The sequence below is a fragment of the Netta rufina genome (assembly GCF_964035555.1).
Source record: "Netta rufina genome assembly, chromosome: 6".
Classification (NCBI taxonomy): domain Eukaryota; kingdom Metazoa; phylum Chordata; class Aves; order Anseriformes; family Anatidae; genus Netta; species Netta rufina.
This window is the reverse complement of record NC_140129.1, coordinates 18120821-18137236: the sequence shown is the minus strand read 5'-3', so window position 1 is coordinate 18137236 and position 16416 is coordinate 18120821. Positions and strand designations below refer to the sequence as shown.

At 34.5% G+C, this 16416-nt stretch overlaps 1 protein-coding gene across 4 annotated transcripts in view; it reads right to left on the bottom strand.

Annotated features, from left to right (window-relative positions):
* Window positions 1-975: 975 nt before the first annotated feature.
* The window catches only part of ATF2 (activating transcription factor 2), a 51401-nt gene continuing 35960 nt past the window's right edge, over window positions 976-16416 (bottom strand). For all 4 annotated transcript variants that reach the window (XM_084288651.1, XM_084288650.1, XM_084288652.1 and 1 more), the window contains 2 exons: window positions 9611-9716; window positions 976-3650 (listed from right to left, as the gene is read on the bottom strand). In XM_084288651.1, coding sequence (XP_084144777.1) covers window positions 3424-3650; window positions 9611-9716 — 333 coding nt within the window. In that variant the 3' untranslated portion in view covers window positions 976-3423. The remainder of the gene's footprint in view (window positions 3651-9610; window positions 9717-16416) is intronic.

Below are 16416 nucleotides of genomic sequence, written 5' to 3'. Positions count from 1 at the left end.
TTCCAGTAGCTGAAATCACCACTCATCCAACACTTGTCATCTAGTTCCATCAGTTCCATCTTCATATCTTTATTTGCCCAGCCTATATTAGCATTTTAAAGAGAAAAAGCTTACTTGGATTGGATATTTACATATAAAATGAGTTTGTTATTGTTGTTTGTTTGTTTTGTTTTTTACACAGTGGAGATGGTAGGTTGTTTTCGTCCCCTGCTGCCCTGTTATATAGCCTTCAAGCTTTTTTCCTCAAAATGGAATATAGTTAGGAAAAGAAAATAATGAAGGAAGAGGGGCTTGGACCTTCTTGTATTGGCCTTAAAGTTGTGTGAAGTTTAAATTTAATTTCCTTTGGTCAACACATGCAATAATTTGCAAGTACACAACTTTACCTTTTTTTTTTTTTTTTTTTTTTACCCCAAATCCTCCACATCAGAGTCCAGTCTAGAGCTTTTCAAATGATAACAGGATGCAGCGCCCCATAGATCATGCTTCCTACATTCACAAATAAGACCAAACTACTTTTTAATATTCTAACAAACACAAGGGCACTATTTCTTTTCAACCTTTCACAACAAAAATACAAGCAGTTCATCTGACTGCATCTGTAATTTCCTAGTTTCATCTACATTCATACGAGGTTAAGATACTTTGAAAGTTAGCTGGAAAAGTTGATTACACACAACACTTTTGCTGTGGCACTCATTGCAATCAGAAATGGCTGAGCAAAGCCTGTGACCACCAAGCTGTTTGTGAACTCCTTCTGTAGATTACCTTAGGCTCCCGGACCTGAAGATACACGGCTAACTCCTCAGAAGCTGCTGGATCTCAACTGCAGAGCAATGGAATTTGGCTCAATTTCTAAAGAATCATACGTGTTTTTACACACATCATGTCATTTTTTACATTATAGTAATGACTTCCAGAAAAATGCTGGTAATTGCAATGATGAACAAAGAAGTCTGAAGACAGTGCTGCCTTTTAGAACAATTATAATTTCATTAAAATAGGAACATAACTTAAAGATAGATTTTATTCTCTTTGATGATTTACTCATGCAAACTGCACATAGAAGAAAACAGTACAGTTTGTGAAACATGTCCAATGTAAAGACCCAAAATGCTAAGTACAGAAGTAGTGTGACATACGTCTCGAAACGGAATCCATGGTAGTACGACTAATAACTTTTCTCTATTTGCTGAACACAGATTTTAATGGTTCTTTTTCCAGCCCCACTGTTAAAGTCATTAACTGTTTACACGTCTCCTATACACTTATGTACTTATTATACAAGCGCGACAGCTTTGTTATAAAAAAAAAATCCACTTATATAAATATGGTTTAAAAAGCCTTTGTGTTTAGGAGAGCAAATTATAGCATAATCAATGAGGCCTTATCTAGTCCACCAGAACTACAATGAAAAGTGACTGTATAGCTTTCTTGCAGAATTCACATTTTGTGCCTTTGCAATTAATTTCCTTCTCACAAGATGTCCATTGTGTTTTACCATCCCCGAAACACTCAAGTGTTATAGTTTTTTTTCTTGAAATTGGGAACATAAGACTTTTAAACACACAAGGTTATCAACTCAACTTTGTTTTAAAATACAAAATATTTAGAATCCTTATTATTTGCATGCTTAAAGCCCTGCAATGATACATATATGACCTAGATATTTCTTTGTCCAGTTTTCGTTATAGTATGGTTGTATATATATTGTAGAAATTATGATTTTTCCTGTGGATCAATTACACTTTTTTGATTTGAAATTGAATCAAATAGAAATCTGATGGCACTGACACTTAAAAACACGTAGTATAGTGTGGAGAAGGAAGAGCAAATGAACTACACAACCCATTATAAATGCATTAAATCTTTGTTATATACATAATGGAATCCTGCTTTACTGCCAGTTGCTACTATGCATCTGTTTTTGCTATTATACAAAGTTTTCCGACCCGAAAGCACACATCTAATTTTTTTAAACAACTTAATCTATTGTAAAATATTGTACTGTATTTTGAACATGAGTACAGAATCAAAATAGATAATGGCACATTTAAAAAACTCAATATCCTACAGATGATTGGATAATGAGAAAAAGTGTACCTACAATCATTTCATCAGAAACAAACTACATCATGGAATGTTAGTTATCCAAGTTCGCACAGTAAATAACATTTTAAAACTGCAATCACCTATCAGCCAGCATCACATTGAAGGCATCTTTAAACATTCAAGCAAAAGACTGCTGGCATTAACTACTGAACCATTCTCACGCACACACCACACACACCACATTATAATTACATTGTTTCCAAGATACGGTAGATACTGATTTTTTTTTCCACAAGAAAGGTATCAAAATTTTTGCTACTAAAAGATGACAGTGCTTACACAAGAATTAAGTACAAGTTAGCTTGCAAATACAAGACAATGACAAAAAAAAGTCTTGAGTTGTCTGAAGAAGGATTTTAGGCTTTTCTGGCATCCAAAACCATGAGTAAACTCAGTCTGCAACTCAAAAATCCACAAAATATCAACCTACCTTGGAATACTAAGTATTCCATATTTGATAACCCTGTATTTTACAATATGCTTGCTTACTGGTTTCAGCCTAGCAACAAAGGGTAGTTACAGATATCTAGCTAACTGGAGAAATAAAGCTCTCCTCCTCCCATAATGAAAGTGTTGGAGGAGAAAAAATAACCTGACATCAACTTAAAAAAAAAAAAAAAAAAAAAAAGAAAAAATCTATTTAGTAATGATCCTCACCTAGGATAGGTATGTGCATAAGAGTACTGTATCTCATATACTGTACTGGCCCTATTAAACAAATTAAAAACCCCAACGGTTAAAAAGTCAACCAAAATGCTATACATAAAACAACCCAAACATTTTTCTCCCAATGTTCTTTCTCTCATAATGTGCAAAACAACAAAAAGGCAAAAAGAATAAAAGCAAATTTACTGTTACTGTCTTTCTCTTGCCTAGTGCTTTATGACCTTGCTAGCATTGCAAAGTCAATAGGGACTATGCAGAACTTTGGTATAAAATGTCACATAATATTATTATCACAGTCTGGGGGATGACCTTTAGTATTTCACCCCAATGTTTGTTGAAATAATACCAAATTAAAAATGAAATAAACCACGTTGTACTGTACACACACTTTACACATTAAGCACAAAAAATAACTAGTAAACCTAATACTTAAAAAAAAAAAAAAAAAAGTCTTTGCAAAGAGACTAGTAACTGGTGTTCTGTCTCACCTTCACCTGCCAATCGTTAAAGCCAAATTTGGGTTTGATTTTTAAAAATGACTAATTTTAAGCTACAATTTCTCCTAGAAGGAGACTGGTCTTTTGTTGATTTCCCTTTAAAGTCACAAACGTGTATCTAAGAAACTGCTGCAATGCAAGTTTTTAATCAACTTCCTGACGGCTGCGACTGGGAGGGAGGCGCCATGACGATCTGGGAAAGCACTGGCTCTGTGCTCTGGTCCGCCATCTGGGTGAGAACGGAGGTGGCCACCGCTTCAGCCTTGGAAGTGGAGCTTACGCCATTGGAGGTGCTGACAGAACTGTGCTGAATAGCTTCTGTGTGTGGACTGCTTGGCACCGATATGTCTTCTGAACTGTCATCTTTATCTGCAGCTTAAGAAGAAAGAGTTGTTTATTTTTGCCCCCTCACAATGCACACTACTTCCAACATAACAGCAATCACCTCTCAAATAATTCAAATAATTCATACTCACAGTATGATGTAGTGCAGCAAATTGCAAAACAATCTTCCCCCCCCCCCCCCCCCCCAAAAAAAAAAAAAAAACACTACTACAAAAGCAAAAGTATGGATTGCATTTTGGGGTATTCAGGAAACAAGAACATTTTCACATCATCAACATCACAACTAATGTTGTCTGATGTCCCGCCTAGTACATCAGTCAATCAGCTCATGGGTGCAACGCCTAATTCAAATGGTGAATACTCATGCCAATAAGCAATATTTATAGATTAAAAATACTACCAGATCTCCTAGTGCTACATGAATTGGCTTTAGATTTTTAAAAAGTGCTATTTACTGCATTTGCTTAGTAAGCAAACAAGAGGCTAATTCCATGTTCAATAATACTTGAGATTGTGAATACCACCTCCGGAAAAAAATGTCATTTATAGCATTGTATTAGGTGGACAATACTTCTACAAGTTTTCAACCCACATTCTTGTAACACAGTAAAAGTTCAGTAACTTGTTTAATATACAAATGTCTTTCAATAAGATTTAAAATTATTTTTAAAATTAAAGTTGTAATATCTTTATGAAGGTTTTCACCACAAAACTGAAGTGAATTAGCCCTTCAGTTGCATCACGTTTCCTCGTGACAAAAGGGTAAACAGATTAAAAAAAAAATAATTCTTACTCTATGAAATTAGAATTTACAAAGTTAGCATAATTGTCTCTCACACAAATGTCCTAGCCATGCTAGCACATCTTATCCTTTTTTGCCCAACCTGAGAATTGCAAAAGCTAGCCAAGGCATTATGCAAACATTGACGAGCAGAACTCTGAATTAAAGACTAAAAAGCAGAAAGAAACACACCGCTTTTCACTCAAAATTAAATCTGAACACCTGATTTAAGTTTTCTGTATTGCTTTATGCTACTTAGTGTTTTTCAAGTCAGTGTATAAAACTTTTGTGAAAAATACTTAAACCAAATATATAGATGGAAGATGAAGTCCTTTTTAAAACACCACTGTCCACTGTATAATGCAACATAGAAAGAGACACGCAGACATAGCCAGGAGAAACACAAACCACTGCTGGTGACATAGCAATAGAACACAGCTTGGAACACTACACTTGTCACTATGCAGCAATGGGAGACTATACCAGTCTTTGCAAACCCTCTCAGGTTTGCTTGAGATTGGCCTACAAGCTCAAGGTATCCAGAGAAGAAGAGAAGGGAAAGGATGACACTAACACTAAAAGCTATCATAGCCTCATTTCCATATAAAACCTGGCTAATAGCAGTAACTGAACTGCATACAAAGCATGAACATACAATGATGAAATGAAGTTTATGATGTACTGAGGTTTGTACGTCATACTAGAAAATTCACTCAAGTCCCCAACATGAAGATCTTTGAAGCAACCCCATGCATACTAAGAACCCACTCCTCATCATAGCCTGAAAGTAACAGTTCTATTATTGACTGTTTCTGGAAAAGAATGGTAAGGTCAAAGAGGATGTGTTAGTCAGCGAAATGGCATACTTCTTTCGGAGGACTACTGTCTAGATGGAGAAGGTAACAATTTCTCTTATAGCCCTATTACAAGGGCAAGTATGTAATAATTTGAAAACGTCATACTATTCTTATCCACAAGGCTAGCTATTTTACAGATTTATTTTTTTTTTCCTAAAAAATCTTTCAAACTTCATATGCATTAGATAGATGATATTGAGCTAGGTCTGCTGACAATTACCAAACCTTAAGATTACATAGCAACTGAATACAGCAAGAACAAAACTAAATTGCTACTGAAATACATTTGTAATCCTTAGTAGGATTTGTCCATTCAAGAATAGAAAGAATATAAATGAGTGCCAATTCAGCTCACATTATTCAATGGGATTTCACGTTTGCTACACTTCTACTGAGTTCTGCAGGATCTGATGTGAAAATAAATAAAAAGGAACACAAACTTTCTTAAGAACAGAAGAACTCTAGTGCCACTTCCTGAAAAATAATGAATCACTATAAGAGCAGCATATTCTTCCCTTAAGACAGAAAGAAAAAGCACTGAGTGGGAAATTGTGTATCAATCTCCCTGCTATCACACCTTTTCCTCCTCTTCAATTTTTTTTCTTTTCTTCTCTTATGAATCTCAACCTAGCTGTTTTTTTGCTTTTGACCCCTCCCCTCCCCGATTCTTATTGGCAATATCATCCTTATCCTCAAAAAAAAGATGAGATTTAAATACTGTAAGCCAGAAGGCAGAGAGGAAGTGACAGATTACCATTCAGCCAGGGAAGAAAGATCTTCCGTTATTCTATATCCTTCAACATATAAATTATTACCAAAAAGGAAAGTTTTGTAATAACATCACAATGACAACAAACGTGAAAAGGGCTTGACTTCCTGATTGTGCTGGGCTCCAGAAGACCATACAGACAACAGAAGAAACAGTTATGAGAATACTCACGATCACCAACATACAACAGAAGATTTTGTACCATTAAGCAGATGAACACACTGTGCTGAAGAGATAAAATCACGTCATTCACATATTTTCAGGTGCTGGGGTTGTGGTGGTGAGCTTACAGCAGGCAAATGACTATATGAGATACGGACTTAACACTAGTCTATATTAATGGGTTTGACTGAAAGTGTCAATACTTGCAATGAACGCAAAGTAATATTCAGAAACAAGGTGCTACCCTAAAGAATAGCTAGTGTGATTTCCTTCATAGTCCTGAGTTTACAGGAACAGCAGCCAAAAACTGAATACAAAACTGCATTTGAATATACATGTAGAACACCAAGCACTGACATAATGGGATCCACAACTCCTTTTGGTCCCCTAATACCTCTAGAAAGGAAGCCCCATGATAATTGTCAGCTATAGAGGGACTACAGAGGGACTCACTGGTAAATTTACATTTCTAGGCTTGAGTTGGCTTTTGTGAATACTCCTTGCAGTTGAAGGACTGTCGCCTATCCAGCACAGCCTGTAGGAACACAGTGGTTTGAGCTACCTGAGGTCTGAAACTGATTAGTGAACTTCTACTGTTTCTTTAACTAGGGAAAGAACACAAAAGCACTTATATAATACCACCTGCATTACAGCCTCTATTTATCTTCCTTTATATTCAGTTTTGTACACCTGTTCTTGAAGATTATGATGTCCTTTTGAAAAATATCTAAACCATTTTTTTTTCAACTGGAATTTTCACAAGTTTTCACCTTCTTCCTCCTCTGAGTCCAGAAAAAACTGAGAAAAAACTGATTATGGCAGATGAATTTTAGAAATAATCTGGTATCGAAGAACTCAAAAATAAATGAACAGCATTTAGATGCCTCCTACATATTACATGACACTCCCCCTCACCCCCCCCAAAAAAAAAGTGTTAAAAAATAATAAATTCAGAACCAGTACCATTCTTCTTTGGGAAATAAAAAAATTAAACTATCCGAAAACTGAAGAACTGCTACAGAATTTCATTCATACTGCTTCAAAGTGCAATAACCATTTCTCTCTCTATTTTTTTTTTTTCTCCTGTCCTGATGATGCACTTTTTTGAAGCTTTTGAAGCAGGGTTTTGAAATAATGAAAATATGACTCCAAGAATGGTTTTCAAAGAAAGGATATCTTCATTGTTGTGCTTTTTACTTGCCCTGAGGCAAAACATGCTTGGAAAATCCAAAAAATCTTGAAAGTTGTGTAAGTAGGTGCCAAAAATACCCTGCAAAGCAATAGATTATTTCTTCCTATTTAACTGCATCATAAGTGAAACCCCATTAAATTGTGGACTTAGCTGCTAAAAGACAGTCTGCATGGTATAAACTAGCACAGTCTCAGCAGCGCACAATATTCAGCACTGCAGGAGCTCTGTAATCTGGTGTCTTCAGTTTATTCCACAGAGACTGTTAAACCACTTGGTACTTTCCTGAAGCAATTGGACTTACATGACATGATGAACATAGTATCTTTATTTAAAAATACTTTCTTTCAACTGTATTTTCATAAACGCATTAGCTGAAACTATTATTTCCTCTCATAAATTGTACTGTGGGTAAATCAGTCAGCCAACATGTTTTCCTAATAGTATTCACATGAAGACGATGTGACAGGATTCTTCCAGAGGGATGTCATTGCAACTATCACTTGTGCTGAACTTTGACTTTCAAAAGGTTTTAAAAAACTAGGTGAGCTATGCCTCCAATTTTGTTGCTTACTATTATTGTTTTCTAAAATATAGGCTTTTCCCAGTAATATGGATTTTAATACTTATTCATTTTGCTTTCCTTAGTAAATTAGGAACGTCATAATCCTTTTCTGAGGGCAGAAAATAAACACTACTACTAAACTGTCTGCCATTAGTACTTCAACAAAGAAATCCTCAGCATATAATTAGCTTGCCAGACTTATGTTTAAATATTTTTTATGCAAATTCAGGAGCACGTATCCTCCAAACATCAACGTTCAAGAAACCTGTATTTTTTATTAAAAAAAAAAAAAAAAAAAAAAAGAAACCCTTGCATGTATAATGTTATTCCTAGTAGCTTCTGTATGAAATTATGTTGTTCTGTCAGATGGGAGCCATAATGGCCTCATCCCTGCAGCAATCATTGTTAATATAAATCCCAAACATATTTCTATACTGTTCCAATTTACTCCAAGATGCTATTTTCTGTCTTGTCAAAATGACTGGAGATCAAAGGACCAAGATTTATAAGCTCAAAACTGACAAAATCAGTATTCTAAATATATATGGCAATAGAGAGTTGCTAAATCTCCTGAATCTTTTAAATTAAAAAATATTGCCCATTCTGATGAAACTGCTTACAATGACTACAAGTAAAGATGGTGGCCATTAAGTTTTATCGCAAGCACCTGAGGATCTGTTTGCATGCAATACAAAATGTTCCTTTATTCTCCTGAATTACTGACACTAGCAAATTAAAATGAAGTGGCTACATATGGCAGAAACAATCTTCACATTTACAAATATCCTGAAATATCACTAAATCATAAAAACGAAAGCTGTGGGTTATATATTATGAATGTTGCCTAATGCATTCCCGGCTCAGTTATTTGTAACAAATTTGTGTACAATGGACAAAATTGGCCATTTATTCTACAGCAGCAGCAGCTGGTTCTGGCACTGTGTATCATATCCAAAAACGAAGTTACAAGTCAGGAAAGCATAATTAACCTTTAAAATGCTGGAAGGATAAAAATCAAATGACCAACTTTCAGTAAAAATATGTATGAGAAAAGAAGTGCTACTGAAATTCTCCATATTCCCTTCAGTATTGCAACTGCTTTTTAAAATACCCTGTATATAGAAAAGTAGATGCTTAATGCGGAAATAAAAACAACCTAGAAGACATTGTACAGTAGGAGCCATGAACCTGCATCTGATTATTTTAATAGCTTGACTGATCCTGGATGTTATGGTAAATGAGGACAGCTGTTATATTACCTCTACTGAAATCTCATTACGATAAAGAAAAAACCCACAAGGACCTTTCACTGTACTAGGCTAAGTATAAAAAAAAAAAAAAAGCTTTATCATGTGCTCTTAATACTTTAATCATATTTTCCAAAACAGGTGTAGTAACCTATAGTCCATAAATGCTAATTACCATATGCATTTATTAAGCCAACATAAAATCTTCAATGATACATAACACGTCAACTGAGATGATTTAAAAATATATTTCTAAATATCCCATATTCATTCCTGCCTCGCAGTAACCTTCGAGATTTTTTTTTTAAATCTTTAATGTAATATTAGAACTGCACTTCTCATTTTTAATGCTCATTCGGTTCACTTTGGCAGTATTTCATTGATGCAGCCTAAGGCTATAGGTAATGGAACATTACTCACTATGATAGCCAGATTTCTTCTGCATGGCGGTTACAGGGCAATCTTTATGAGCCAGAAGAAGCTGTTTCAGCTGTGCCACTTCATTTCTCAGCAGGGTGACTTCATTCTAGAGGAGAAGAAAGTTATGTACTTCACCAGGCTCAAACTACATACATTTTGAAGGTAAGTATTAAGTTTTATAAGATTTTCAGTTGTTCACTTAGGGGTAAATAAAATTCAAGAAGTTTCCATTTAGTCTATATATAGCAAAAATGTATACGTTTCTTTTATCTTAGAATATTAAATCTTACCTGAATCTTGACTAACTTTATTTTATGATTTTTTTTAAATTAGGAAATGCTTTTATGGAAAATACAACATCTACAGTTTGCAGATGCAGAGTCTACAAATAGTCTCATTCACATGATCCAGCTACTGTAAGACTCTTCTATAGGGTTTTATGAATTCTAATCAGAGTAAACCTAGATTTAGCTAGTCACATTTTAACAGATGCCACAGCCAATGATAAGGAAAAAAAAAAAAGTTAAAAAAAAATCAGGCAATGCAGAATTGTTTTTGGGAACTATACTTATACTTTGGAAAAAAAATCTCAAGTAGTGGAGAAGAATTTGGAAAATGTCTGTTGATTTTTACATTTCTCTTTGGCAACCATGCATAAACCAAGTGTTGTATGAAGGAAAAATTAATAATGATGACAAAACCCTGAAGTGTCAGTTAATACCACTAAAATGGAGTGTAATCTAGGAGACAGCACTTGCAGAATCTAGTGACAGGGCTCATTCCCAGGCTGTGCCTTTCCACTACCAGGTGACCTTGAGCAAGGTCATTTTTCTTCTTGGCACTTCAGTTTTTCCATTTGTAAAAGAGAGGACGATACTTACCTGCCCTGTAAAGCTGTTTGATATCTATGGATGGGAAACAGTACATAACCGCATTGACAATCCAAACTGAGAACAGTATGGCATTGTGATAGATTCATTTTCATTTAGAACAGTAGAAAAGCTTTAGATATCTATAGAATCAGGTTATCTGTAATGCTTTTTGATCCCCATATCTTGTCATGATATATGCTTTTCACGGGTTAATTTCTTTTAAATCCAAGTCTTTTCCATTGGTATGAAATACTTAAAGTTACTTAAACTGTAAGAAAACTTGTATTACACGAGTGTAATACATACCACACGTAACATAATTGGTAAATACATATGTTTATGATATAGGGAGCAATTTAAAGAAAAATAAACATAAAATAATTGGATTGCAAATAAAATTATGTAGAAAAAAGGATAACTAAAAAGATTCTAAAATAATGAAAATACTTTTAAGAACAGAATTTATTTGGTTTACTTACACTATGTAAAATGATTTACAAATACTGTAACTGAACTATCAGATTTTCAAGACAAAGCTTCTTTTCATGTCCTCTCCCTCCATTTAGAGGACAAAAATGTCAAGCCTTTGTACTTGCAAAGTCCTCTTAAAAAACTATTAAGGGCTAATTTTCTGTTCAGTCATTTTATTGTGCCAAATATCCCTTGTCAAAACTTTATATTTAAAACAAAAACAAGAGCTGAAAGAGAGCCAAAAATCTGACTTCACTGATGTTTCTAATAAAAGAGAATTGTGATTACAAACAAAAAAAGTCATAATGAAAAAAAAACACAGGAAAACTCCCCCACCCCCAAAATCTCTACCAGCTGTAATTACATATCCTGAAATCTTGGGCTGTTAAGGAAGCACTCTACTTGTACCTCCAGCTCTCAGTCTCATCTTAGTTCACCATATTATTTACTGAGGAGCCACAACTCTGGGTGCCATGCAGGCAGCTGCACAGAACTGACAAAGAAAAAAAATGCTGATGTAGTTTTGAGACACTTCTTAATAACGTACAGGAGCAGCGAAGTCCAAGAATATGAAATATACTTCTGTTAGTTTATAGGAACATTGGCAAAATAAATGACCAAATCAGGAAAAAAAAATCAGAAAGTTTCTACCTTCATCTCTCCCATTTAAGGGAGAATTTTATACACAACAGGATATATAAAAATGAAGTAGCTGTTTACCACTGCAAATAAATCTAGTAATTATGAAAAATGGTTGAAAAGGCAGCTTTAGATTAATCTCAGTTGTATTACAAATACTAAGAATTTTGCTAACAAGAACATAAAAAGCAAGTGTATTATCACACAGAATCACAGAATTTATCTTACATTAAAGCAAATTTGAAAAAAAAAATGGAACAGCATTGCTATACTAAGTTAAAGTGTTGAGGTATACTCATTAAATACATAGCTAGGACTGTTAGCAACATGAACACTATGTGCCAATAGTGCCATAATCAATTCACAAATGATTCCTGCAAGTAGAAGCAAAGACACAAGGTATGTGAAATCCCACAAAAAGGCAAGTCAATGGTTGCCACATACATGCCACCAGCACAGGCCACTTTTCACGGGTCATAAAATGAGGTTGACAGAACCAACTTACATATACTTTGCAGTTTTCTCATCACGTATGTGACAATATTTAATCTCTCCAACTCATTCAAAATAAATTAATGTGATCTTCTTTACAGAAAACAGGCTAATAAGAAGCAGCATATGGAATAAACAATTCAACACTTTGCATGAAGAAAGATGTAGTTTTTGCGCAGGACAAATAGTCCCCTTCATTTTTCGGAAATCAAGTCAAGAGTAGTCATTAATGTTTCTTTAAACAAGCATGAAATACACCTCACATACTAAAGGAATTTTTATGTTCACACGTTTCAACAGCATGTTAATATTATAAGGCAGGTTTCTGGAGGAAAGCATATCTATTTTTACCTGTACTCCGTTTTTCATAAAATATTTTCCCTTCTGCAATCTAACTAAGGTACACCACGCTATGTACAATATGTTCTTTGTATCTGCCTTTTTTTTTTCTGGATTCAAAATGCACTTGGAACCAGTTTAACCGTTACACTAAGCAAGGTGTTGGGTAACATTTTGAGGTATATTTACCAAGACTGTTACCAGAGACAGGCAGATTTGGGGCCAGTGGATCATCTGCACCTGAGTTAAACACCAGTCTTCCTGTTTCTTTTTGAAAAAAAAAAAAGAAGAAACAGGAAACACTGTTTCTTCAACAAGATACCGTTTTGTGGGAAAGGACCTTTACTTAAGTGCATTTCTTTCTTAACCTAGCTTTCCTAAAGCAGCTTCTGCAGCATTGGTACAAACCACCACTGACTGGTGATAACAGAGGTCTTCTAACACCTAAAAAGATCTCCTAAGGAAGACAGGACATTCTTCTACAACACTGAAGTAACAATAACTAATACTTTGCCCTCTAAATTTACTAAAGCAACAGTGACCAAATAGGGACCATGTTACAAACTTCAGTATCTGACACTGCAATGCAAGTGGGTGGTCACTGGGGACACATTGCCAACAGTTCGTTAAGAACGTCTTATATATAGCATACCATATCTTGCACAAAAGCAAAACAAAAGGGTATATAAAATTTAAGATCAATAAACAAATCAACATATGAGTAGAAAACAGTCCACAAAAAGCAAACAGTAAAATCTGAAAAAGTTGGAAGCATGAAGTAACTTATCTAATGTATAATAAAGACCAATAAAGGCCAATCTAACTTACATGCACTATTGACAGGATGTAATTGATTGAAATTATCTTTTAAACAAAAAAATGCCTAAAGAGAAAATTACATTCAAAAAAATTGAAGTAAGGAGCTACACTTTTCTCATACAGAAGTTCATCCACAGAAAGCTGAAAACTATGGAACAGAAGAATATACATAAACCACATAAGGCTCTTCAAAATTGTTATGTACCATTAGAGAACTTCCAGTCTTAAAAATCTTGATGTTTACCTTAGAACCTTTGACACAGACATTACAAGAAATCTACCGTGTTGAAAAAAGTCAGAAACGTTGTGTGAAGCACTGCAATGCAATTTCTAGTCATTTTTGTATTAACCTACTTCTGGAAATACAACATCTCAGCAAATTCAGCTGAGCAGGTCGTTTAGATATTAAACAAAATATGAACTGCTAAACCCTAACACTCAGTCCATAAAACTGTACTAAGGCAAAACTCCAAACTTATTAAATTTACTATTAAATATAACATAAGTAAGCAAGCATGGGTCATTACTGCCCACTATGCTGATCAGCTGTACTAGCCTGTCAAGTGAAGAATTATTACGGAAATAGAAGATTGATTAATGTTTTCACATAAAATACAATTTAATTATTTCTCTGACATTCAACATTCTTTACAAGTCATTCTGTTCTTCACAGTTAACAGCCTTGCTTTTGGCAGACTGCAAAAAAAAAATCTTTTTTTTTTTTTTTTCAGTTAACTATTACTTAATTAATGCTTTGAAATCTGGAAATCTTTTGGATTCCAGATACGTAAACAAATAATTAAAAACCACAATCAAAATTTAGATGCAACTATAGGTTTAAGCAACGTACACTGTTAAATACAACAATATGTTACATGGACAGCCAGTTACACTAAAAGTTTGCTGCCCTGCCACTGAGGAGGCTAGGGGTGCACAAAAAGTTGGGAGGGGATGTGGCCAGGAGGGCTGACCCTGACTGTCAGCATAACAAAAAAACAAAACCAAAAACACAAAAACACAAACAAACCACAAAAACAGTACCTGCTACAAACAGCAACATTAATTTAGAAAAAACACAACTGTTATAGAGGAGAAAATCTATGGCCTTCTTTATGGGACAAAGTTTTTTTTTTTTTTTTTTTTTTTTGCCTGTGCTATTAGTGCTGCTACTGCATTTCTTAAATAAAAGACATTAACTTTCTTCCTTGTCATTATCAGATAGTAAATTTGCATACCTCTAGATGACTGCATTGTATTAAAATATCTACAAACAACGCTAATTCTATATTTCATCCAATAAGTGGGTGTTTGAACACACACAGTATTAAAAAGCAGGATTCTTTCCTGCTAATTAGAAGCAAAAGACTACTATGCAATTTTGTAACTAACCAATATTAATATTGGTATTACAGTAACAGCTATAGTAAATAAGGTGTGTGACAATTTGTTATCCATTACAATGCAGTACTTAAATCATTTTCAATTAAAAAAAATAGATATTCATAAGTTAAGGGCAGCTCCTATCTTACCAGAAACTACTTCCACTAAGAAAGCTGAAATATAGCCAATCTTTTTTGTTCTTTGCTTTTCTTCCTGTAAGTCTACCTTCACTTGTTTCTTAGATTTAAGTTATAGTGCTACATATCATTTTGTAATTAATGGATTTACAGTGAGGGCTGTGACTACATTAAAGGAAAGGTCCACACACCGTGAACAGGTATGAGAAGACCATGTATTTGCAAGTAATTTAAGCAATGCTGTGATGTCATGTCAAAGGTCATGGTTCTTAGAACACAGCAAATGATTTCACCTTGTGTACTTCGATATGAATTTCTTGTGTTTTACAGATTGGGATGCTGAGTAGTTTTAAAGATAGACTAGATATTATGAAAAATCTCTTTACTCAGTGGCTGGGCGAATATTGGAACAGGCTTCCTAGTGAGGTGGTTGGTGCACCAGGCCTGTCAGTGTTCAAAAGGCATTTGGATAACACCCTCAAAAACATGCTTTAACTTTCGGTTAGCCCTGAAGTGGTCAGCCAGTTGGACTTGGTGTCTGCAGGTCCCTTCCCACTGGATTATTCTAGTCTATTCAGAAAGCTAAAGATGATTGATGCATAGTAATTGTGGTTACACAACGAAAAGTAATCTTGCAAGCCCTACTCTCCCAGTTGGTTGACCTGGGACATCTTCATCAAACAGCATGAAAGAAAGATTTTAATACAGAAGACCTATGAATTTGACTCACCGAACAACTCTGATGAAACAGCAAGGTAAACTTTAAAATATCAAAAATACTTTCCACTACATTTTCTAAATGGATGCTTCATTTAGGAAATGACATGAGTGTCCCTTTCTTTAATTCTCAAAATAAAGCTTTTAGATTTTTTATTTTGAAACAATACTTTGTGCCAATTCTTGTGTGCTACTGGAAAACATTACTACTAAATGTTAAAACATATTTTCTTAATTTAAACAAAAGGGTCATGGATTGTTTGAAACAGAGAAAAATGTGTCCACATGACAGCTTTCCAACGACTGATAACCTCAGAAGAGGTAGAAAAATGACTGGCAACATACACTAGACTACGATCTTACAGTATACATCCCTCCCTATAGGATTTATGCACACTCAGAAGGCAGTGTGGTGAGATTTGCACTGCCACTGCCTGTGCTGTACCTGTTCTGTGCACAAAAGAGGCCTTCAGTTTCCAGTGATGTCAATCTGGCACCTTTCACGAGCACTACATTCACTTTAAAGGAAAAAACAGTGAAGTTAAAAAGAACCAAAGGAAATCAACCCAAATATATTTAAATAACTCAGACTGTGATAGAAATTGTTAGGAGCAAGGCGTTTTTTAAGGTAAAAATGGTAAATAGGCTGTTAAACCTTTTCTCCAACAGATCTTGTCATCCTAATTTAGTATCACCATCTGAAAGTTATTTAAAATTGAATAAAGGATAAATGGGCATGATCCTAAAGTTTACACATCTTAAAAATCTGAATATTCTTTTATATTTTTATTTTGCTGGTATATTCAATTTAATACTGAATTTTCAATTCTTATGCGACCCATAAAGCCATTTATATTTCAGATTTTGTGCAAAGTTTTAAGTTCCATTGATCCAGAATCACTGTCCAAGAATAGTAAAGTTTAATCATTTTTACTTGTAA